Source organism: Oncorhynchus mykiss, chromosome 9 (assembly GCF_013265735.2).
Source record: "Oncorhynchus mykiss isolate Arlee chromosome 9, USDA_OmykA_1.1, whole genome shotgun sequence".
Taxonomy (NCBI): Eukaryota; Metazoa; Chordata; class Actinopteri; order Salmoniformes; family Salmonidae; genus Oncorhynchus; species Oncorhynchus mykiss.
In genome coordinates this window covers 67085510-67112067 of record NC_048573.1, presented here as the reverse complement: position 1 = coordinate 67112067, position 26558 = coordinate 67085510, and the positions used below count along the sequence as shown (strand labels likewise).

General features: G+C 48.0%; 1 protein-coding gene across 1 annotated transcript in view; it reads left to right on the top strand.

Annotated features, from left to right (window-relative positions):
- The window catches only part of LOC110531244 (vasopressin V2 receptor), a 63922-nt gene that overhangs the window by 21170 nt on the left and 16194 nt on the right, over positions 1–26558 (top strand). Inside the window, exons 2-4 of the mRNA XM_036988772.1 lie at positions 8590–8978; positions 9497–9742; positions 24153–24299. Coding sequence (XP_036844667.1) covers positions 8592–8978; positions 9497–9742; positions 24153–24299 — 780 coding nt within the window. The 5' untranslated portion in view covers positions 8590–8591. The remainder of the gene's footprint in view (positions 1–8589; positions 8979–9496; positions 9743–24152; positions 24300–26558) is intronic.

Genomic DNA, 26558 nt, shown 5'->3' with positions numbered 1-26558 from the left:
TGTCCCTGTAGTAGTCTGTGGGCTGTATCTCACTGTAGTAGGCTGTTTCTCACTGTAGTAGTCTGTGGGCTGTATCTCACTGTAGTAGTCTGTGGGCTGTATCTCACTGTAGTAGTCTGAGGGCTGTGTTTCACTGTAGTAGTCTGTGGGCTGTATCTCACTGTAGTAGGCTGTATCTCCCTGCAGTAGGCTGTGGGCTGTATCTCACTGTAGTAGTCTGTGGGCTGTATCTCACTGTAGTAGTCTGTGGGCTGTATCTCACTGTAGTAGGCTGTGGGCTGTATCTCCCTGTAGTAGTCTGAGGGCTGTATCTCACTGTAGTAGGCTGTGGGCTGTATCTCACTGTAGTAGTCTGTGGGCTGTATCTCACTGTAGTAGTCTGTGGGCTGTATCTCACTGTAGTAGGCTGTGGGCTGTATCTCCCTGTAGTAGTCTGTGGGCTGTATCTCCCTGTAGTAGTCTGTGGGCTGTATCTCACTGTAGTAGTCTGTGGGCTGTATCTCACTGTAGTAGGCTGTATCTCCCTGTAGTAGTCTGTGGGCTGTATCTCACTGTAGTAGGCTGTGGGCTGTATCTCACTGTAGCAGTCTGTTGACTGTGTCTCACTGTAGGCTGTTTCTCACTGTAGTAGTCTGTGGGCTGTATCTCACTGTAGTAGTCTGTGGGCTGTATCTCGCTGTAGTAGTCTGTGGGCTGTATCTCACTGTAGTAGTCTGTGGGCTGTATCTCCCTGTAGTAGTCTGTGGGCTGTATCTCACTGTAGCAGTCTGTGGGCTGTATCTCCCTGTAGTAGTCTGTGGGCTGTATCTCACTGTAGTAGTCTGTGGGCTGTATCTCACTGTAGTAGTCTGTGGGCTGTATCTCACTGTAGTAGTCTGTGGGCTGTATCTCCCTGTAGTAGTCTGAGGGCTGTATCTCCCTGTAGTAGTCTGTGGGCTGTATCTCACTGTAGTAGTCTGTGGGCTGTATCTCCCTGCAGTAGTCTGTAGGCTGTATCTCCCTGTAGTAGTCTGTGGGCTGTATCTCCCTGTAGTAGTCTGTGGGCTGTATCTCACTGTAGTTGTCTGTGGGCTGTATCTCCCTGCAGTAGTCTGTAGGCTGTATCTCCCTGTAGTAGTCTGTGGGCTGTATCTCCCTGTAGTAGTCTGTGGGCTGTGTTTCGGTTATTTGGATCTCCATTCACCTTCTTTTAGTTGTATTTGTTTACTGTTCATGTAACTAAATGTATAGTAGATTTTGTAATGCCTTTATCAATGTAATATTTTGTTTACTAGGCTGACTTGTTATGGCTGTTATGTTCTCTTTGCATTCATTCGTTCACAGCTTGTCAGTATTCTAAGCCAAACCTCTATTCAGTATTTTTGTTTGCATGCATAAATAACTTGGCTACTACTTTCAGCATTTAGTTTGAATTATTTTGGTGAGACATCTGACGGTATGGCTGCATTCACGTAAGCTGTATCGCTCTCGTAGCCTCTATTAATTACCATAACGGCTTTAGTGTGTAAGGTGCTGTCCATTGTGCTGACACAGTCCAGCGGAGATAGTCTTATAGGCTGTTATTTTAAAAAGTACTCAATCAATGGTCTTGGAGTTTCGGCACATGAACTTGATGTTTATTGTGGTTTTGCGTGATATAAGCAGGATTCAAAATAATTCCAACGCAAGAACCCTCCAAAATTGTGCCCCCCTCGCTGATTTTAAACTGTCACTTTATCCTGATATGGCCACATTCGCATATTGTACCACACACACACGGGTGTGCACTCACACACACACACACACACAGATGTACGAACGTACACGCGCACACACACACACACTTCAGAGAGAAAGAGACTGGTTCTGCTCTTCTTCTTCTCTCTTAATCACTCCCTGCCTGCTGAGCAGAGTGGGCCAGCCCATGGGCCAAGGTTAGAGCGATGCAGCTGTGTTGCGTTGTCACGCCTCTACAACTGAGCTGGGTTCAAATACTATTTGAAATCATTTCAAATACTTTATCTGTACTTGATTAAACTTGTCTGGCTTAATGGACCAATATAATATACCCAAAACGTTAAACCCTCCCCATCTGGTAATCTAGACAGTATAGTGCAAAAGCTCAAAGTATTTGAAAGATTTCAAATAGTATTTGAACCCAGGTCTTCTCTACAGATACATTCCTCTGGCAGAGAGCAGCACAGTTGGTAACACTTTAGAAGAATAGGTCATGCTGTATTATCACGCTTACCAGGCAGTATAAACATTATTTCTAGCAGCAAATTGCCCATTAAGTGGCTGTTGTAGAACTGATTGTAAACCTTGTAATTTCTTGTTAGTCATACCCAATTAAGAAATAATATGAGTGGAGCTGTGTAAGTTTCCAAATATATATTATCAGAACAACCTGACCTCTATCTCTCAAAGTGAGTATTATACCCAGGTAGTGTGTTATTGTAAATAACTAGTGATTCTTAACTGACTCGCCTGGTTAAAGAAAGGTTATATACATGTAAATAAATACCGGTATATAAAACGTATATTCAGATGGATTTTACATCCCACTTCCTGATAACATCAGTCATGTCACACCTGTTGTCACCATGGTAATTCTAGAACCATTATGACCTAGTTACCTGTCCCTTCTTCTTCTTCTTCTTCTTCTTCTTCTTCTTCTTCTTCTTCTTCTTTGATTGTCCACCTTCTCCTCCACCTGCCTTATCGTTCATCTGTCTTCACCTATTCTGTTATTCTTACACCTAATCTGGGTAGCTAGCCTCAGCTGCCACTACGCTCCCTCTATCCATACTCTCAGCACTCTCTCTTCCTCCACCACCCCTCTCTCTCTCTCTCCTCCTCCACCCCTCTCTCTCTCTCTCTCTCTCTCTCTCCTCCTCCTCCTCCCCCTCCTCCCCTCTCTCTCTCTCTGTCTGTTTATTTGGTCTCCCTATCCCACGACTCTGTTTCTCAAATTGTCAGTTTCATTCATATCAATTATATTTACTTTTGTGCTATTTATTTATAAATGGGAGAAAATAAACTGGATTTTATTGGGATCAAGAGAGGGTGTGATTGGAGGGGAGAGAAAGAATGTGAACATAGGAAGGCAAGAGAGAGAAAAAAGAGAGAGAGAAAGAATATGAAAGAGAGAGAGAAAAAAGAGAGGGAGAGGAGGAATGTATGGGGTATAAACGAGGGATGAGAAAGATTATGAGAGTGAAGGATAGAGGAATAGAGATAGAGAGGGATACAGGCAGAGAAGGATAGAGAGAGAGAGAGAGAGAGAGAGAGATAGGGAGAGGGAGAGGGAGAGGGAGAGAGAGGGATACGGAGAAAGAGAGAGGGAGAGAGGGAGAGAGGGATACAGAGAGAGTGGGATAGAGGGAGAAGAAGTCATATCAAGCCGGGGAAAGTATGAGAATGAAAACAACTGAAAGCAGGATTTATGTCAGACAGAAGGAGAGTTAGACAGACAGACCAACAAACATACTGTAGAACTGTTACCAACACGAAATAACTGTTACCAACACTGTGGCACTGTTACCAACACTGTGGAACTGTTACCAACATACACACTGTAGAACTGTTATCAACACTGTAGAACTGTTACCAACAGACACACTGTAGAACTGTTACCAACAGAGTAGAACTGTTACCAACAATGTAGAACTGTTACCAACCCAGTGGACCTGTTACCTACACTGTGGAACTGTTATCAACAGACACACTGTAGAACTGTTACCAACACTGTATAACTGTTACCAACACTGTGGAACTGTTACCAACAGACACACTGTAGAACAATTACCAACACTGTGGAACTGTTACCAACACTGTATAACGGTTACCAACACTGTAGAACTGTTACCAACATACACACTGTAGAACTTTTACCAACACTGTAGAACTGTTCCCAACACTGTGGAATTGTTATGAACACTGTGGAACTGTTACCAACACTGTGGAACTGTTACCAACACTGTAGAATGGTTACCAACACTGTGGAACTGTTACCAACAGACACACTGTAGAACTGTTACCAACAATGTAGAACTGTTACCAACACTGTGGAACTGTTACCAACATACACACTGTAGAACTGTTATCAACACTGTAGAACTGTTACCAACAGACACACTGTAGAACTGTTACCAACAGAGTAGAACTGTTACCAACAATGAAAACATGTTACCAACCCAGTGGACCTGTTACCTACACTGTGGAACTGTTACCAACAGACACACTGTAGAACTGTTACCAACACTGTAGAACTGTTCCCAACACTGTGGAATTGTTATGAACACTGTGGAACTGTTACCAACACCGTGGAACTGTTACCAACACTGTAGAATGGTTACCAACACTGTGGAACTGTTACCAACAGACACACTGTAGAACAATTACCAACACTGTGGAACTGTTACCAACAGACACACTGTAGAACTGTTACAAACAGACACACTGTAGAACTGTTACCAAAACTGTAGAACAATTACCAACACTGTGGAACTGTTACCAACAGACACACTGTAGAACTGTTACCAACACTGTAGAACTGTTACCAACAGACACACTTTGGAACTGTTACCAACACTGTGGAACTGTTACCAATAGACACACTTTGGAACTGTTACCAATAGACACACTTTGGAACTGTTACCAACAGACACACTTTGGAACTGTTACCAATAGACACACTGTAGAACTGTTAACAACAGACTCACTGTAGAACTGTTACCAACACTGTGGAACTATTGCCAAAAGATACACTGTAGAACTGTTACCAACAGACACAATGTATAACTTTTACCAACACTGTAAAAATGTTACCAACACTGTAGAACTGTTACCAACAGACACACTGTAGAACTGTTACCAACAGACACCCTGTATAACTGTTATCAACACTATAGAACTGTTTCCAACACTGTAGAACTGTTACCAACACTGTAAAACTCTTACCAACACTTTGGAACTGTTACCAACAGACAGACTGTAGAACTGTCACCAACAGACACACTGCAGAACTGTTACCAACACTGTGGAACTGTTACCAACAGACACACTGTAGAACTGTTACCAACAGACACCCTGTATAACTGTTATCAACACTATAGAACTGTTTCCAACACTGTAGAACTGTTACCAACACTGTAAAACTCTTACCAACACTTTGGAACTGTTACCAACAGACACACTGTAGAACTGTCACCAACAGACACACTGCAGAACTGTTACCAACACTGTGGAACTGTTACCAACAGACACACTGTCGAACTGTTACCACCAGACACATGGTGGAACTGTTACCAACACTGTGGAACTGTTACCAACACTGTATAACTGTTTCTAACACTGTAGAATGGTTACCAACACTGTGGAACTGTTACCAACACTGTGGAACTGTTACCAACAGACACACTGTATAACTGTTACCAACACTGTGGAAATGTTACCAACACTGCAGAACGGTTACCAACACTGTGGAATTGTTACCAACACTGTGGAATTGTTACCAACACTGTAGAACTGTTTCCAGCACTGTGGAACTGTTACCAACATACAAACTGTGGAACTGTTACCAACATACACAATGTATAACTGTTACCAACACTGTAGAACTGTTACCAACAGACACACTTTGGAACTGTTACCAACAGACACACTGTAGAACTGTTACCAATAGACACACTGTAGAACTGTTACCAACATTGTAGAACTGTTACCAACAGACACACTGTAGAACTGTTACCAACACTGTGGAACTATTGCCAACAGACACACTGTAGAACTGTCACCAACAGACACACAGTAGACCTGTTACCAACAGACACCCTATAGAACTGTTATCAACACTGTAGAACTGTTTACAACACTGTAGAACTGTTACCAACACTGTAAAACTGTTACCAACACTTTGGACCTGTTACCAACAGACACACTGTAGAACTGTCACCAACAGACACAATGCAGAACTGTTACCAACACTGTTGAACTGTTACCAACAGACACACTGTAGAACTGTTACCACCAGACACAGTGTGGAACTGTTACCACCAGACACAGTGTGGAACTGTTACCACCAGACACAGTGTGGAACTGTTACCAACACTGTGGAACTGTTACCAACACTGTAGAACGGTTACCAACACTGTAGAACGGTTACCAACACTGTGGAACTGTTACCAACACTGTAGAACTATTAGCAAAAGCTTGGAACTGTTACCAACACTGTAGAACTGTTACCAATACTGTAGAACGGTTACCAACACTGTAGAATGGTTACCAACACTGTGGAACTGTTACCAACACTGTAGAACTATTAGCAAAAGCTTGGAACTGTTACCAACACTGTAGAACTGTTACCAACACTGTAGAACTGTTAACTGTTACCAACACTGTGGAACTGTTACCAACACTGAGGAACTGTTACCAACACTGTAGAACTGTTACCAACATTGTGGAACTGTTACCAACACTGTGGAACTGTCACCAACACTGTAGAATGGTTACCAACACTGTGGAACTGTTAACTGTTACCAACACTGTGGAACTGTTACCAACACTGAGGAACTGTTACCAACACTGTAGAATGGTTACCAACACTGTGGAACTGTTAACTGTTACCAACACTGTGGAACTGTTACCAACACTGAGGAACTGTTACCAACACTGTAGAACTGTTACCAACATTGTGGAACTGTTACCAACACTGTGGAACTGTCACCAACAGACGCACTGTAGAACTGTTGCCAACACTGTAGAACTGTTACCAACACTGTGGAACTGTTAACTGTTACCAAAACTGTGGAACTGTTACTAACACTGATGAACTGTTACCAACACTGTAGAACTGTTACCAACATTGTGGAACTGTTACCAACACTGTGGAACTGTTCCCAACACTGTGGAATTGTTACCAACACTGTGAAACTGTTACCAACACTGTAGAACTGTTTCCAACACCGTAGCGGTTACTGATCTGTAGAACGGTTACCAACACTGTGGAACTGTTACCAACAGACACACTGTAGAACTGTTACCAACACTGTAGAACTGTTACCAACACCATTGAACTGTTACCAACACTGTGGAACTGTTACCAACACTGTAGAACTGTTACCAACACAATTGAACTGTTACCAACACTGTAGAACGGTTACCAACACTGTAGAACTGTTATCAACACTGTGGAACTGTTACCAACACTGTGGAACTGTTACCAACATACACACTGTAGAACTGTTACCAACATTCACACTTTGGAACTTTTACCAACACTGTAGAACTGTTACCAACACTGTATAACTTTTACCAACACTGTATAACTGTTACCAACACTGTAGAACTGTTACCAACACTGTGGAACTGTTACCAACAGACATAGATGGGTTGGCTGACAACATCACAAAAACGATGTGCGCACTTCCATAGCGCAGAAGTCAGCCTGTTGTTGTGATTCTGGATGTTTTGACTGATTTCATATCAATGTTAATATGACTAACATTTGCTATCTAGATAACCAACATATGTAACAATGTATTTGACAAACAAGTGCTAATTGTGCTAATTTATTTATGTTTTCAATTAACATTGGAAACAAAATATAGCTTACATGTTGTCAATAATTTAAGCCAACCCGTTCTATTTTGTCCCATAGTTGCGCACACCTTGATTTAGTTGCTAAACAACCAACCCGTCTATACTGTAGAAGTGTTCCATAAAAGCACAGCTTTACTGACCTACATACACACTGACAGGAAATATGCAATACGTTGAAAAGTTGAATCACTTGACAATATTTGACTTGTTTGATTAAATATTGTGTTTGACTGTGTTGTTCAAACATAATAATTTTGTGGTAATGGTGATGAATGATAAGGCCGTCAAATGTTTGTTTTATTACAAGACAATGAAATGACCTGTAAAAGTTATTTAAATCTTCATGACAAAACCTACCAGGAAGATCACAATCAATGAAACAAAGAGTCTGCGCTGGCCCTAATGGGGCCTATTTTAGTGCTCTGTCTCTCTCTTGCTGTCTCTATCGCTCTATATATATATCTCTCTCTCTCTCTCACTCTTTGTCTGGCTGTCTCACTCACTCACTCACTCACTCACTCTCCCTCTGTCTCTCTCGCTCTTCCATTTCCTTGCTAGAAGCATGAAGCTCTATTCCCAAAATCACAGAGTTTGTGCCTGTTATATTGACCTTGGAAGAAGTCAATGAAAGATGCCAGAAGTTATGACAAGATGTCTGGACAGAGACAGTGATAAGACGTAGGAAGGAAGGGGAGAGGGATAGTAAGACAACTCGTCTGTCCAACAAATTGGGGGGCAATTGAATATAATTTAATAAAAATGGGATTATCCCAAACTAACAAACCAATGGTTTATTATCAGATCTTAACCCGAAATGTTTATTTTAACGTAAACAAACAAGGTAAGCTTGTGACTCGCATGCTCCTTGTAGAGACCGGAGTTGGGATTTAGCACTCGGTTATTTCCACAGGCCCTCTGTGCCCTCTCCCTCCACAAACAAACTCAGGAAGCGATTTTATCGTATTATTTTTCTAAGGTTTCTGTTGTTTTATTTTTGTTATTACTTAGGCATGGAAAGTATCTCAGAGAAAACGGGTTGGGATGGATTAGGCCACTCCTCTCTGACATCTGCGACGGCAGGAAGAAACAACCTCACTTCCTCCCTCTTCTCCGACTTCACGTCCCTCAACAGTTCTCATGGAGGCGCAGGGTCCTACTATTGGATTATCCCAGAGAACGCCTCAACCACCACACCCCAAGCCTTACCCCAGCCCAGGGTGAGGGATCTGGGCCTGGCCCGGGCCGAGATAGGGGTGCTGGGCCTGGTACTGGCCCTGACTACCCTGGGAAACGGCTTTGTACTGTGGGTGCTGCTTCGCAGGAGGAAACAAAACGCTCCCATGCACCTGTTCATGGTCAACCTGTGTCTTGCTGACCTGGTGGTGGCGCTGTTCCAGGTGAGACTGACATCTCAGGGTATGGAGTCGACTCCAGTTTTCTTGAGATTGATCCCAACCCTGTTCTGGTTGCTAGGCACCACATTGGTGTACTCAAAATCAGTAGCCTATGAGTGATCTATGTAATGAGGACATATTGTTACGGTACAGCTAGCTAGCATGACCACTCTAGTATGTTTACTAATGGCTTTGATTATAACAATATGAATGAGTCAACTATTCCCCAACCCTCTAACGCACTGACATACTGGCTGCACTTATGTATTGAGTGTGGACCTGTCAGTTAAGCACACATTCGCCCACCATTGTGTGGTGGACTGGGCGCAGTTCTCAAAACACAATGGAAATGGCCTGATCATTCAAATAAATATTATTTTTTATTCCATTGCTTTAGGAGCTAGTCTACTCTGTTTCTATATCCACACTAGCATCATGTATTGATTAATGGATTCTAAGTAGTATGCTAGTATCTAACATAGCAAAGTTTAATATCCTCCTGTTTCCTGTCCGTCCCTTAGGTACTTCCCCAGCTGGTATGGGACATCACAGGAAGGTTCCAGGGGCCGGATTTTCTGTGTCGCTCAGTAAAGTACCTGCAGATCGTAGGGATGTTCGCGTCCTCCTATATGATCGTTGCCATGACGGTAGATCGGCACTATGCCATCTGCTGCCCACTACAAGCCTACCGTGGTGGGTCTGTGTCACGCTGGAACACCCCTATCATGACGGCCTGGGGCTTGGCCCTACTGCTCTCCATACCACAGGTAGGAACGCTATCACTGCCCCCTGACCCTAACCCTGACCCTAACCCCGACCCTAACCCTGACCCCAACCCTAACCCTGACCCTGACCCTAACCCTGACCCTAACCCTAACCCCGACCCTAAACCTGACCCTAACCCTATCATGGGGCCTGACCCTACTTCTCTCCAAACCACAGGTAGGTACTGTAGGGGACATTAAACCTACCCCTAGCCTCATGTCCACATCCCAGCTCAACCCTAACCCTAGCCTCATCCCTAACCCTAGCCTCATGTTCCCATCCCAGCTCAACCCTAACCCTAGCCTCATCCCTAACCCTCATCCACATCCCAGCTCAACCCTAACCCTAGCATCATCCCTAACCCTCATCCACATCCCAGCTCAACCCTAACCCTAGCCTCATCCCTAACCCTAGCCTCATGTCCACATCCCAGCTCAACCCTAACCCTAGCCTCATCCCCAACCCTAGTCTCATGTCCACATCCCAGCTCAACCCTAACCCTAGCCTGATCCCTAACCCTAGCCTCATGTCCACATCCCAGCTCAACCCTAACCCTAGCCTCATCCCTAACCCTAGCCTCATGTCCACATCCCAGCTCAACCCTAACCCTAGCCTCATCCCTAACCCTCATCCACATCCCAGCTCAACCCTAACCCTAGCATCATCCCTAACCCTCATCCACATCCCAGCTCAACCCTAACCCTAGCCTCATCCCTAACCCTAGCCTCATGTCCACATCCCAGCTCAACCCTAACCCTAGCCTCATCTCTAACTCTAGGCTCATGTCCACATCCCAGCTCAACCCTAACCCTAGCCTCATGTCCACATCCCAGCTCAACCCTAACCCTAGCCTCATGTCCACATCCCAGCTCAACCCTAACCCTAGCCTCATCCCTAACCCTAGCCTCATGTCCACATCCCAGCTCAACCCTAACCCTAGCCTCATGTCCACAACCCAGCTCAACCCTAACCCTAGCCTCATCCCTAACCCTAGTCTCATGTCCACATCCCAGCTCAAACCTAACCCTAGCCTCATCCCTAACCCTAGCCTCATGTCCACATCCCAGCTCAACCCTAACCCTAGCCTCATGTCCACAACCCAGCCTAACCCTAACCCTAGTCTCATGTCCACATACCAGCTCAACCCTAACCCTAGCCTCATCCCTAACCCTGTTCTCATGTCCACATCCCAGCTCAACCCTAACCCTAGCCTCATCCCTAACCCTAGCCTCATGTCCACATCCCAGCTCAACCCTAACCCTAGCCTCATCCCTAACCCTAGCCTCATGTCCACATCCCAGCTCAACCCTAACCCTAGCCTCATCCCTAACCCTAGCCTCATGACCACATCCCAGCTCAACCCTAACCCTAGCCTCATGTCCACATCCCAGCTCAACCCTAACCCTAGCCTCATCCCTAACCCTAGCCTCATGTCCACATCCCAGCTCAACCCTAACCCTAGCCTCATCCCTAACCCTAGCCTCATGTCCACATCCCGGCTCAACCCTAACCCTAGCCTCATCCCTAACCCTAGCCTCATGTCCACATCCCGGCTCAACCCTAACCCCAGCCTCATCCCTAACCCTAGCCTCATGTCCACATCCCGGCTCAACCCTAACCCTAGCCCTTACATGACAGCCTCTGCCTACTTACCGTTGATTTAAGCTTGACCACCGTTGACTTCACCCAACAAACCTTGAGGTAGAGCTGCCCTCAGAACAAGATGGAGGTCGAGCTGCACTCAGGACAAGATGGAGGTAGAGCTGCCCTCAGAACAAGATGGAGGTAGAGCTGCCCTCAGGACAAGATGGAGGTAGAGCTGCCCTCAGAACACGATGGAGGTAGAGCTGCCCTCAGAACAAGATGGAGGTAGAGCTGCCCTCAGAACAAGATGGAGGTAGAGCTGCCCTCAGGACAAGATGGGGGTAAAGCTGCCCTCAGAACAAGATGGAGGTAGAGCTGCCCTCAGGACAAGATGGAGGTAGAGCTGCCCTCAGAACAAGATGGAGGTAGAGCTGCCCTCAGAACAAGATGGAGGTAGAGCTGCCCTCAGGACAAGATGGAGGTAGAGCTGCCCTCAGGACAAGATGGAGGTAGAGCTGCCCTCAGAACAAGATGGAGGTAGAGCTGCCCTCAGAACAAGATGGAGGTAGAGCTGCCCTCAGAACAAGATGGAGGTAGAGCTGCCCTCAGAACAAGATGGAGGTAGACCTGCTCTCAGGACAAGATGGAGGTAGAGCTGCCCTCAGAACAAGATGGAGGTAGAGCTGCCCTCAGAACAAGATGGAGGTAGAGCTGCCCTCAGGACAAGATGGAGGTAGAGCTGCCCTCAGAACAAGATGGAGGTAGAGCTGCCCTCAGAACAAGATGGAGGTAGACCTGCCCTCAGAACAAGATGGAGGTAGAGCTGCCCTCAGAACAAGATGGAGGTAGAGCTGCCCTCAGGACAAGATGGAGGTAGAGCTGCCCTCAGGACAAGATGGAGGTAGAGCTGCCCTCAGAACAAGATGGAGGTAGAGCTGCCCTCAGAACAAGATGGAGGTAGAGCTGCCCTCAGGACAAGATGGAGGTAGAGCTGCCCTCAGAATAAGATGGAGGTAGAGCTGCCCTCAGAACAAGATGGAGGTAGAGCTGCCCTCAGAACAAGATGGGGGTAGAGCTGCCCTCAGAACAAGATGGAGGTAGAGCTGCCCTCAGAACAAGATGGGGGTAGAGCTGCCCTCAGAACAAGATGGGGGTAGAGCTGCCCTCAGAACAAGATGGGGGTAGAGCTGCCCTCAGAACAAGATGGGGGTAGAGCTGCCCTCAGAAGAAGATAGAATAAATAGAATAGAATAAAAGTAGATTTCCCATCCAGGATGGAAATGTATACTTGGCATCACCTGACATTAAAATAATCACATGCACATACATTCTCACATCACACACACTTAAACCAGTCAGTCCATCCTACTGCGTAAACTGAAAACATAGAGGACATTGATACATTCGCTCACAAATGACTACTGCTCCAACTGCACTGGATAGATGAGTACATATACCGGTACAATTTACAATGCAGATAGTAGTCCTACAGCACAAGCAACAGCACTTGGCCTGAAGCGTCTGCCAGAGGGAAACCTTACGAATTGAGGGTGTAGTAGAGGGTGGGAGGGGTCTCCCCCTGAGGGTGTAGAGGGTGGGAGGGGTCTCCACCTGAGGGTGTAGAGGGTGGGAGGGGTCTCCACCTGAGGGTGTAGAGGGTGGGAGGGGTCTCCACCTGAGGGTGTAGAGTGAGGGAGGGGTCTCCACCTGAGGGTGTAGTAGAGGGTGGGAGGGGTCTCCACCTGAGGGTGTAGAGGGTGGGAGGGGTCTCCATCTGAGGGTGTAGAGGGTGGGAGGGGTCTCCACCTGAGGGTGTAGAGGGTGGGAGGGGTCTCCACCTGAGGGTGTAGAGTGAGGGAGGGGTCTCCACCTGAGGGTGTAGTAGAGGGTGGGAGGGGTCTCCACCTGAGGGTATAGAGGGTGGGAGGGGTCTCCATCTGAGGGTGTAGAGGGTGGGAGGGGTCTCCACCTGAGGGTGTAGAGGGTGGGAGGGGTTTCCACCTGAGGGTGTAGAGGGTGGGAGGGGTCTCCACCTGAGGGTGTAGAGGGTGGGAGGGGTCTCCACCTGAGGGTGTAGAGGGTGGGAGGGGTCTCCACCTGAGGGTGTAGAGGGTGGGAGGGGTCTCCACCTGAGGGTGTAGAGTGAGGGAGGGGTCTCCACCTGAGGGTGTAGTAGAGGGTGGGAGGCGTCTCCACCTGAGGGTGTAGAGGGTGGGAGGGGTCTCCATCTGAGGGTGTAGAGGGTGGGAGGGGTCTCCAACTGAGGGTGTAGAGGGTGGGAGGGGTCTCCACCTGAGGGTGTAGAGGGTGGGAGGGGTCGCCCACGTGTCTTCTTTTTGGAGGGTGTAGAGGGTGGGAGGGGTCTCCACCTGAGGGTGTAGAGGGTGGGAGGGGTCGCCCACGTGTCTTCTTTTTGGTTGCCTTGTGGAACAGACTGCTCAAATGTGCCTGTGATCAACCAGTTACTTTGCTGGCCGTGTTTACCATTCCAGTCAGTTTGCTTTTGTTCCTCTCGCTCAGATGACCATAATGTCATATTGAACATGAGGATGCTCTCCACCAAGCTGCTGTACACCCTCTCAAGAACATCCTGGCTGACCCCAAACCCTTTCAATTTCCTGATTAGAAACAGGCACGGGCAAATGTCTGCATTCTCTGTAAAGCTCAGCTTGTCCTCAATTTGTGTCCCTAGGTCTTTGAAACGCTCAAACATCTCCACTGGACCCTCTGTGGTCAGGGTCAGTTAATCAGAGAGGGCCCCATTCCTGAGGACCCTCTGTGGTCAGGGTCAGTTAATCAGAGAGGGCCCCATTCCTGAGGACCCTCTGTGGTCAGGGTCAGTTAATCAGAGAGGGCCCCATTCCTGAGGACCCTCTGTGGTCAGGGTCAGTTAATCAGAGAGGGCCCCTTTCCTGAGGACCCTCTGTGGTCAGGGTCAGTTAATCAGAGAGGGCCCCATTCCTGAGGACCCTCTGTGGTCAGGGTCAGTTAATCAGAGAGGGCCCCTTTCCTGAGGACCCTCTGTGGTCAGGGTCAGTTAATCAGAGAGGGCTCCATTCCTGAGGACCCTCTGTGGTCAGGGTCAGTTAATCAGAGAGGGCCCCATTCCTGAGGACCCTCTGTGGTCAGGGTCAGTTAATCAGAGAGGGCCCCTTTCCTGAGGACCCTCTGTGGTCAGGGTCAGTTAATCAGAGAGGGCCCCATTCCTGAGGACCCTCTGTGGTCAGGGTCAGTTAATCAGAGAGGGCCCCTTTCCTGAGGACCCTCTGTGGTCAGGGTCAGTTAATCAGAGAGGGCCCCATTCCTGAGGACCCTCTGTGGTCAGGGTCAGTTAATCAGAGAGCGCCCCATTCCTGAGGACCCTCTGTGGTCAGGGTCAGTTAATCAGAGAGGGCCCCATTCCTGAGGACCCTCTGTGGTCAGGGTCAATTAATCAGAGAGGGCCCCATTCCTGAGGACCCTCTGTGGTCAGTCAGTTAAAAAGTCCATGATCCAACATGTGAGGCCTCCGGTGACATTCAAGTCCAGCAGTCATTTCAGCAGTGTGTGTATATGCATTGTATTGAAAGCTGAACTAAAATCAATAACTAAAATGTGTGCATATGATTTTGCATGTTGAAGGTGACTGACTACCCACCATGTTCACCAAGGTCAGGGTAGCATCCTCAGTCTCCCTCTGTGCCTTATAGGTCCCGATGCTTTGTGTGGCTTAATATGTGACAGGCATGAGGCCACCTTGTTCTCTGGTATCTGAACAGGAGAGGAATTGGGGATGCTGTCACATATTTGGTTGACATTCGTCTTTAAAAATCAACGGTGTCAAATCTTCCTTAAGGTCATTTACAAAGGATGTACAGTCTGCAATGTGATTGTTCTCTGTTCTCTTCCTCTCTCCTCCCATCACTGCATTCCGTCCCATGCTTGTCTTGGATTGTTCTCTGTTCTCTTCCTCTCTCCTCCCATCATTGCATTCCGTCCCATGCTTGTTTTGGATTGTTCTCTGTTCTCTTCCTCTCTCCTCCCATCACTGCATTCCGTCCCATGCTTGTCTTGGATTGTTCTCTGTTCTCTTCCTCTCTCCTCCCATCATTGCATTCCGTCCCATGCTTGTCTTTGATTGTTCTCTGTTCTCTTCCTCTCTCCTCCCATCATTGCATTCCGTCCCATGCTTGTTTTGGATTGTTCTCTGTTCTCTTCCTCTCTCCTCCCATCATTGCATTCTGTCCCATGCTTGTCTTGGATTGTTCTCTGTTCTCTTCCTCTCTCCTCCCATCATTGCATTCCGTCCCATGCTTGTTTTGGATTGTTCTCTGTTCTCTTCCTCTCTCTTCCCATCACTGCATTCCGTCCCATGCTTGTTTTGGATTGTTCTCTGTTCTCTTCCTCTCTCCTCCCATCACTGCATTCCGTCCCATGCTTGTCTTGGATTGTTCTCTGTTCTCTTCCTCTCTCCGCCCATCATTGCATTCCGTCCCATGCTTGTCTTGGATTGCCTGTACAGAACCTCAGCTCCACTTTTAGCTTTCCACATGTTTGACCTAAATTCATTTTCTTTCTCCTTTACAGCATCCGTATCTACTTTCAGGAAAGAAAACTTAATTTAATTTTCAATTTCTTAGACACCCTTGGCTTGTTTTAGGGAAATACTCTGACAAATTTTGTGTTAATGACAGTATCCTCACAGAACTGGATGTAAGATGTGATATTGTCTGTCAACTCATGGGGTTCCCTACAACAGTCAAAGAACCCCCCACAGTCTGTGACATCAAAGCAGTCCTTGAGCTCCTCCCTGCTCTCCTCTTTCCATGCCTGAATGGATTTCTCTACAGGTTTTCTGCATTTCACCAGCTGGCTGTATCTCGATAGGAGACGGACAACGTTATGGTCTGATTTCCTGATGGATGCTCTGCACACTGCCTTGTATGTGTCATCTATGTTGCCACAACACTGTTCCACAATGTGCGTTGAGCGAGTCGGACAAGTGACGTACTGTTGCAGAGTGGGGAGGAGAGAGCGTATTAAAATCCCCAAGCACAAATGCTGTCTGGTCAGCCGATCGTGAAATTGAAGCATTGAACCAGTCTGTAATCCTGTCAGCAGCTTCCTTATTGTTAGGTCCAGGCACGTACACTATATATACACTGCTCAAAAAAATAAAGGGAATACTAAAATAACACATCCTAGATCTGAATGAATGAAATATTCTTAATAAATACTTTTTTCTTTACATAGTTGAATGTGCGGACAACAAAATCACACAAAAGTTATCAATGGAAATCAAATTTATCAACCCATGGAGGTCTGGATTTGGAGTCACACTCAAAATTAAAGTGGAAAACCACACTACAGGCTGATCCAACTTTGATGTAATGTCCTTAAAACAAGTCAAAATGAGGCTCAGTAGTGTGTGTGGCCTCCATGTGCCTGTATGACCTCCCTACAACGCCTGGGCATGCTCCTGATGAGGTGGCGGATGGTCTCCTGAGGGATCTCCTCCCAGACCTGGACTAAAGCATCCGCCAACTCCTGGACAGTCTGTGGTGCAACGTGGCGTTGGTGGATGGAGCGAGACATGATGTCCCAGATGTGCTCCATTGGATTCAGGTTTGAGGAATGGGCGGGCCAGTCCATAGCATCAATGCCTTCTTCTTGCAGGAACTGCTGACACACTCCAACCACATGAGGTCTAGCATTGTCTTGCATTAGGAGGAACCAAGGGCCAACCGCACCAGCATATGGTCTCACAAGGGGTCTGAGGATCTCATCTTGGTACCTAATGGCAGTCAGGCTACCACTGGCGAGCGAATGGAAGGCTGTGCGGCCCCCCAAAGAAATGCCACCCCACACCATGACTGACCCACCGCCAAACTGGTCATGCTGGAGGATGTTGCAGGCAGCAGAACGTTCTCCACGGCGTCTCCAGACTGTCACATCTGTCACATGTGCTCAGTGTGAACCTGCTTTCATCTGTGAAGAGCGGCGAATTTGCCAATCTTGGTGTTCTCTGGCAAATGCCAAACATCCTGCACGGTGTTGAGCTGTAAGCACAACCCCCACCTGTGGACGTCGGGCCCTCACACCACCCTCATGGAGTCTGTTTCTGACCATTTGAGCAGACACATGCACATTTGTGGCCTGCTGGAGGTCATTTTGCAGGGCTCTGGCAGTGCTCCTCCTGCTCCTCCTTGCACAAAGGCGGAGGTAGCGGTCCTGCTGCTGGGTTGTTGCCCTCCTACGGCCTCCTCCACGTCTCCTGATGTACTGGCCTGTCTCCTGGTAGCGCCTCCATGCTCTGGACACTATGCTGACAGACACAGCAAACCTTCTTGCCACAGCTAGCATTGATGTGCCATCCTGGATGAGCTGCACTACCTGAGCCACTTGTGTGGGTTGTAGACTACATCTCATGCTACCACTAGAGTGAAAGCACCGCCAGCATTCAAAAGTGACCAAAACATCAGCCAGGAAGCATAGGAACTGAGAAGTGGTCTGTGGTTATCACCTGCAGAACCACTCCTTTATTGGGGGTGTCTTGCTAATTGCCTATAATTTCCACCTGTTGTCTATTCCATTTGCACAACAGCATGTGAAATGTATTGTCAATCAGTGTTGCTTCCTAAGTGGACAGTTTGATTTCACAGAAGTGTGATTGACTTGGAGTTACATTGTGTTGTTTAAGTGTTCCCTATATTTTTTTGAGCAGTGTATTTAAAAGTATGTGGACACCCCTTCAAATAAGTAGACTCGGCTATTTCTACCACACGTGTTGCTGACGGGTGTATAAAATCAAGCACACAGCCATGCAATCTCCATAGACAAACATAGCCAGTAGAATGACCTTACTGAAGAGCTCAGTGACTTTCAAAGTGACACTGTCATAGGATGCTTTCCAACAAGTCAATTTGTCAAATTTCTGCTTTGCTAGAGATGCTCCGGTCAACTGTAAGTGCTGTTATTGTGAAGTGGAAACATCTAGGAGCAACAACGGCTCATCCGAGAAGTGGTAGGCCACACAAGCTCACAGAACGGGACCGCCGAGTGTTGAATTGCGAAGCTTGTAAAAATGATCTGTCCTCAGTTGCAACACTCATTACCGAGTTCCAAACTGCTTCTGGAAGCAACGTCAGCACAAGAACTGCTCGCCGCCATTGCACTCTGAAGCAGTGGAAATGCATTCTCTGGAGTGGTTATTATTTAGTGACCGCACATTTGACAGGGTGATCACTGGGAGCGGGTGATGGCATTCCCACCCCTGTAGTCTGTCTGTTTCTGACAGCACCTCTTGAGCCTCGTTTCTTCTTAGTTTCCCTTGTTGACTTGAAACAACCATCAGGCAATGCATTGCTGTTTTGGAGAGTGTGAGCTTTATCTCTGAAAGAGAGTAGAAACTCACAGGAGAAGTTGTGGTTGGTTGTGGTTGATTTACTCACTGACTACATACAACCTCGTGTAGTGATTGTACATGTTTTTGCATATTACAGCAATCCGGATGAACAGGGTCATACATGCAATGTAAAATCCACTTTCAAAATTGAGAGATATTGAGCAATATAACTATAAACAAACAAACAATTCACACAGGTGAGCTCAGGGATTGGCAGCAGCGCCGTGTCCTCAGAACAAGATGGAGGTAGGGACACTGGCCTGACTGTTCAGTATAGGTAGTACCTCGGTATTGGCTACCGCAGGTAGTACCTCGGTATTGGCTACCTCAGGTAGTACCTCGGTGTAGGCTACCTCAGGTAGTACCTCGGTATAGGCTACCTCAGGTAGTACCTCGGTATAGGCTACCTCAGGTAGTACTTCGGTATAGGCTACCTCAGGTAGTACTTCGGTATAGGCTACCTCAGGTAGTACCTCGGTATAGGCTACCTCAGGTAGTACTTCGGTATAGGCTACCTCAGGTAGTACCTCGGTATAGGCTACCGCAGGTAGTACCTCGGTATAGGCTACCTCAGGTAGTACCTCGGTATAGGCTACCGCAGGTAGTACCTCGGTATAGGCTACCGCAGGTAGTACCTCGGTATTGGCTACCTCAGGTAGTACCTCGGTATAGGCTACCTCAGGTAGTACCTCGGTATAGGCTACCGCAGGTAGTACCTCGGTATTGGCTACCTCAGGTAGTACTTCGGTATAGGCTACCTCAGGTAGTACCTCGGTATAGGCTACCGCAGGTAGTACCTCGGTATTGGCTACCTCATGTAGTACCTCGGTATAGGCTACCGCAGGTAGTACCTCGGTATAGGCTACCTCAGGTAGTACCTCGGTATAGGCTACCTCAGGTAATACCTCGGTATAGGCTACCTCAGGTAATACCTCGGTATTGGCTACCGCAGGTAGTACCTCGGTATAGGCTACCTCAGGTAATACCTCGGTATAGGCTACCTCAGGTAGTACCTCGGTATTGGCTACCTCAGGTAGTACCTCAGTATAGGCTACCTCAGGTAATACCTCGGTATAGGCTACCTCAGGTAATACCTCGGTATAGGCTACCTCAGGTAGTACCTCGGTATAGGCTACCTCAGGTAGTACCTCGGTATAGGCTACCTCAGGTAGTACCTCGGTATAGGCTACCTCAGGTAGTACCTCGGTATAGGCTACCGCAGGTAGTACCTCGGTATAGGCTACCTCAGGTAGTACCTCGGTATAGGCTACCTCAGGTAGTACCTCGGTATAGGCTACCTCAGGTAGTACCTCGGTATAGGCTACCGCAGGTAGTACCTCGGTATAGGCTACCTCAGGTAGTACCTCGGTATTGGCTACCTCAGGTAGTACCTCGGTATAGGCTACCTCAGGTAGTACCTCGGTATAGGCTACCTCAGGTAGTACCTCGGTATAGGCTACCTCAGGTAGTACCTCGGTATTGGCTACCGCAGGTAGTACCTCGGTATAGGCTACCTCAGGTAGTACCTCGGTATAGGCTACCTCAGGTAGTACCTCGGTATAGGCTACCGCAGGTAGTACCTCGGTATTGGCTACCTCAGGTAGTACTTCGGTATAGGCTACCTCAGGTAGTACCTCGGTATAGGCTACCGCAGGTAGTACCTCGGTATTGGCTACCTCATGTAGTACCTCGGTATAGGCTACCGCAGGTAGTACCTCGGTATAGGCTACCTCAGGTAGTACCTCGGTATAGGCTACCTCAGGTAATACCTCGGTATAGGCTACCTCAGGTAATACCTCGGTATTGGCTACCTCAGGTAGTACCTCGGTATAGGCTACCTCAGGTAATACCTCGGTATAGGCTACCTCAGGTAGTACCTCGGTATTGGCTACCTCAGGTAGTACCTCAGTATAGGCTACCTCAGGTAATACCTCGGTATAGGCTACCTCAGGTAATACCTCGGTATAGGCTACCTCAGGTAGTACCTCGGTATAGGCTACCTCAGGTAGTACCTCGGTATAGGCTACCTCAGGTAGTACCTCGGTATAGGCTACCTCAGGTAGTACCTCGGTATAGGCTACCGCAGGTAGTACCTCGGTATAGGCTACCTCAGGTAGTACCTCGGTATAGGCTACCGCAGGTAGTACCTCGGTATAGGCTACCTCAGGTAGTACCTCGGTATAGGCTACCTCAGGTAGTACCTCGGTATAGGCTACCGCAGGTAGTACCTCGGTATAGGCTACCTCAGGTAGTACCTCGGTATTGGCTACCTCAGGTAGTACCTCGGTATAGGCTACCTCAGGTAGTACCTCGGTATAGGCTACCTCAGGTAGTACCTCGGTATAGGCTACCTCAGGTAGTACCTCGGTATTGGCTACCGCAGGTAGTACCTCGGTATAGGCTACCTCAGGTAGTACCTCGGTATAGGCTACCTCAGGTAGTACCTCGGTATTGGCTACCTCAGGTAGTACCTCGGTATAGGCTACCTCAGGTAGTACCTCGGTATAGGCTACCTCAGGTAGTACCTCGGTATAGGCTACCGCAGGTAGTACCTCGGTATTGGCTACCTCAGGTAGTACCTCGGTATTGGCTACCGCAGGTAGTACCTCGGTATAGGCTACCGCAGGTAGTACCTCGGTATTGGCTACCTCAGGTAGTACCTCGGTATTGGCTACCTCAGGTAGTACCTCGGTATAGGCTACCGCAGGTAGTACCTCGGTATTGGCTACCTCAGGTAGTACCTCGGTATTGGCTACCTCAGGTAGTACCTCGGTATAGGCTACCGCAGGTAGTACCTCGGTATTGGCTACCTCAGGTAGTACCTCGGTATAGGCTACCTCAGGTAGTACCTCGGTATAGGCTACCTCAGGTAGTACCTCGGTATTGGCTACCTCAGGTAGTACCTCGGTATAGGCTACCTCAGGTAGTACCTCGGTATAGGCTACCTCAGGTAGTACCTCGGTATAGGCTACCTCAGGTAGTACCTCGGTATAGGCTACCTCAGGTAGTACCTCGGTATAGGCTACCTCAGGTAGTACCTCGGTATAGGCTACCGCAGGTAGTACCTCGGTATAGGCTACCTCAGGTAGTACTTCGGTATAGGCTACCTCAGGTAGTACCTCGGTATAGGCTACCTCAGGTAGTACCTCGGTATAGGCTACCTCAGGTAGTACCTCGGTATAGGCTACCGCAGGTAGTACCTCGGTATAGGCTACCTCAGGTAGTACCTCGGTATAGGCTACCTCAGGTAGTACCTCGGTATAGGCTACCTCAGGTAGTACCTCGGTATAGGCTACCTCAGGTAGTACCTCGGTATTGGCTACCGCAGGTAGTACCTCGGTATAGGCTACCTCAGGTAGTACCTCGGTATAGGCTACCTCAGGTAGTACCTCGGTATTGGCTACCTCAGGTAGTACCTCGGTATAGGCTACCTCAGGTAGTACCTCGGTATAGGCTACCTCAGGTAGTACCTCGGTATAGGCTACCGCAGGTAGTACCTCGGTATTGGCTACCTCAGGTAGTACCTCGGTATTGGCTACCGCAGGTAGTACCTCGGTATAGGCTACCGCAGGTAGTACCTCGGTATTGGCTACCTCAGGTAGTACCTCGGTATTGGCTACCTCAGGTAGTACCTCGGTATAGGCTACCGCAGGTAGTACCTCGGTATTGGCTACCTCAGGTAGTACCTCGGTATTGGCTACCTCAGGTAGTACCTCGGTATAGGCTACCGCAGGTAGTACCTCGGTATTGGCTACCTCAGGTAGTACCTCGGTATAGGCTACCTCAGGTAGTACCTCGGTATAGGCTACCTCAGGTAGTACCTCGGTATTGGCTACCTCAGGTAGTACCTCGGTATAGGCTACCTCAGGTAGTACCTCGGTATAGGCTACCTCAGGTAGTACCTCGGTATAGGCTACCTCAGGTAGTACCTCGGTATAGGCTACCTCAGGTAGTACCTCGGTATAGGCTACCTCAGGTAGTACCTCGGTATAGGCTACCGCAGGTAGTACCTCGGTATAGGCTACCTCAGGTAGTACTTCGGTATAGGCTACCTCAGGTAGTACCTCGGTATAGGCTACCTCAGGTAGTACCTCGGTATAGGCTACCTCAGGTAGTACCTCGGTATAGGCTACCGCAGGTAGTACCTCGGTATAGGCTACCTCAGGTAGTACCTCGGTATAGGCTACCTCAGGTAGTACCTCGGTATAGGCTACCGCAGGTAGTACCTCGGTATAGGCTACCTCAGGTAGTACCTCGGTATAGGCTACCTCAGGTAGTACCTCGGTATAGGCTACCGCAGGTAGTACCTCGGTATAGGCTACCTCAGGTAGTACCTCGGTATAGGCTACCTCAGGTAGTACCTCGGTATAGGCTACCTCAGGTAGTACCTCGATATAGGCTACCTCAGGTAGTACCTCGGTATAGGCTACCGCAGGTAGTACCTCGGTATAGGCTACCTCAGGTAGTACCTCGGTATAGGCTACCTCAGGTAGTACCTCGGTATAGGCTACCGCAGGTAGTACCTCGGTATAGGCTACCTCAGGTAGTACCTCGGTATAGGCTACCTCAGGTAGTACCTCGGTATAGGCTACCGCAGGTAGTACCTCGGTATAGGCTACCTCAGGTAGTACCTCGGTATAGGCTACCTCAGGTAGTACCTCGGTATTGGCTACCTCAGGTAGTACCTCGGTATAGGCTACCTCAGGTAGTACCTCGGTATTGGCTACCTCAGGTAGTACCTCGGTATAGGCTACCTCAGGTAGTACCTCGATATAGGCTACCGCAGGTAGTACCTCGGTATAGGCTACCTCAGGTAGTACCTCGATATAGGCTACCTCAGGTAGTACCTCGGTATTGGCTACCGCAGGTAGTACCTCGGTATAGGCTACCTCAGGTAGTACCTCGATATAGGCTACCTCAGGTAGTACCTCGGTATTGGCTACCTCAGGTAGTACCTCGGTATAGGCTACCTCAGGTAGTACCTCGGTATAGGCTACCTCATGTGTGCACCAGATAGATGACAAGCTGGCTCTTTTTGTTTTGCTTTTTGTGTGTTTATGTGAATATTGATGTATACTGTATATTGTTGTGTATACTGATGTGTGTAGTATATATTGATGTGTTTTATGTGGATAGATGGGTATACAGGACTGATCTGTGAAAGAGGCGTTGGTCTCAGCATGACTAAAGGTTAAGTAAAAGTCTCAAAGGGACACTTCTGCCCTGACCCCAGAGCCTGCAGTCAAATTCAAGATACACCCATTTTCGGCTTATTTTCTGTCTGTTCAGTGGAAGTTTCCTAGACAGTGTGGCCTCCTTTTCTGTTAGTTAGAAATGTGTTTGGTTTTGACTCCCTCACCACTCCCTCCATCCATCCTCCCACCCTCGCCCTTTTCCCTCTCTCTCTCCCCCCTCCTCAATCTGTCCCGTCCTTCCTCCCTCAGTTCTTCATTTTCTCGCGGTCGGAGGTGTCTCCAGAAGAGTTTGAGTGCTGGGGTCACTTCGCTGAGCAGTGGGGGCTCAAGGCCTACATCACCTGGATGACCCTAGCAGTGTTCTTACTGCCAGCACTAATCATCACCGTCTGCCAGGTACTGTCTACTACTGAAACACACACACACACACACACACACACACACACACATACACACACACACACACACACACACACACACGCACAGTCTTAATCATCACTGTTTGTCAGGTACGACAACAAGGACACAACACAGTGTGACGACAGAACAAACGTAGAATAGAAATTAGTCCTTTGCCTTTTTTCCCAAGACACACACACACACACACACACACACATTGAGAGGAGCAGCGTCAGCCGCGGTGCGATGCTCCTGGAGGGTGCCTTGTTCTACGGTACAACCTGGGATCAGAGACCTGTAGCCCTCTTGTTACCAGTTCAGTTCCCATTTCATTATCATCCGCGTCTTAAACTATGGCTTTTTCCCAAATTGCACTCTATTCCTTAAATAGTGCACTATATCAGAGGAGGCTGGTGAGAGGAGCTATAGACAGGAGGCAGAGGAGAAGACAGGCTCATTGTAATGGCTGGAATGGAATCAATGGAATGGTACCAAACACATCAAACAAATGGAAACATTGATTTCATTCCAGCCATTACATTGAGCCTGTCCTCCTATTGCTCCTCCCACTAGCCTCCTCTGCACTACTTAGGGAAAAGAGTCCTTTAGGCTACTTGCCACCCCCGAGGCAATGAAATACACAGAATCCAAAAACTGAAGCATGTCAAGCATGAATAAAACGTGTTCTGTTTTGATGGAGCGGTATTTGGCAGGCATTGTTGAACAAGCTCCAGGGGGTCAGTTCTATCAGATCAGACTGAACAGGCTCAGTGGCTGGTGTTATGTAGCATCCCGTGGGAGATGTTTCCGATGGCCTAATTAACACAGCCCTCTGTAGACTCCCTGCTGTGTGGCCAGCCTGTCAGAACACTACCCACGTGAGGTACCCCACAGGGAACCAGAATGTCAGACAAATGAACCAGAACCCAGCCAAAGATTAAGGACATTGAATTAATTAAATATTATTTGAAATCTTTCATATACTTTGAGTGTTTGATTTAACCTGCCTGGAGTTCCCCAGATCGGTGTGTTTGCCATTTCGGTGTGTTTGCCATTTCGGTGTGTTTGCCATTTCGGTGTGTTTGCCATTCTAAGGTTCCAATGTTCAAATCAAATCAAATGCTATTCGTCACATGCGCCGAATACAATAGGGTGTATACCTTGCAGTGAAATGACCCTAACCGACAGTGCAATTAATATATACAGGGGGGTGCCGATACAAAGTCAATATATACAGGGGGTACCGATACAGAGTCAATATATACAGGGGGTACCGGTACAGAGTCAATGTGGAGGCTATATACACGGGGGTGCCGGTACAGAGTCAATGTGGAGGCTATATACAGGGGGGTGCCGGTACAGAGTCAATGTGCGGATGCACCGGTTAGTTGAGGTAGTATGTGCATGTAGGTAGAGTTATTAAAGTGACTATGCATAGATGACAACAGAGAGTGGCAGTGGTGTGGAGAGGGGAGGGGGGCAATGTGAATAGTCTGGGTAGCCATTTGACTAGATGTTCAGGAGTCTTATGGCTTGGGGGTAGAAGCTGTTTAGAAGCCTCTTGGACCTAGACTTGCCGCCCCGGTACCGCTTTCTCTGTGATAGCAGAGAGAACAGTCTATGACTAGGGTGGCTGGAATCTTTGACAATTTTCAGGGCCTTCCTCTGACACCACCTGGTATAGAGGTCCTGGATGGCAGGAAGCTTGGCCCCAGTGATGTACTGGGCAGTTCATACTGCCCTGTGTAGTGCCTCGCGGTCGGAGGCCGAGCAGTTGCCTCCGATGGTGCAGCTGTAGAACCTTTTGAGGATCTGGGGACCCATGCCAAATCTTTTCAGTCTCCTGAGGGGGGATATGTTTTGACATATCAAGTTCAAGACTGTCATGGTGTGCTTGGACCTTGTTAGTTTGTTGGTGATGTGGACACCAAGGAACTTGAAGCTCTCAACCTGCTCCACTGCAGCCCCGTCAATGATAATGGGGGCATGCTCAGTCTTCTTTTTCCTGTAGTCCACAATCATCTCCTTTGTCTTGATCACGTTGAGGGAGAGGTTGTTGTCCTGGCATGACATGGCCAGGTCTCTGACCTCCACCCTATAGGCTGTCTTGATGTTGTCTGTGATCAGGCCTACCACTGTTGTGTCATAGGCAAATTGAATGATGGGGTTGGAGTCGTGCTTGGCCGAGCAGTCATGAGTGAACAGGGAGTACAGGAGGGGGCTGAGCATGCACCCCTGAGGGGCCTCCGTGTTGAG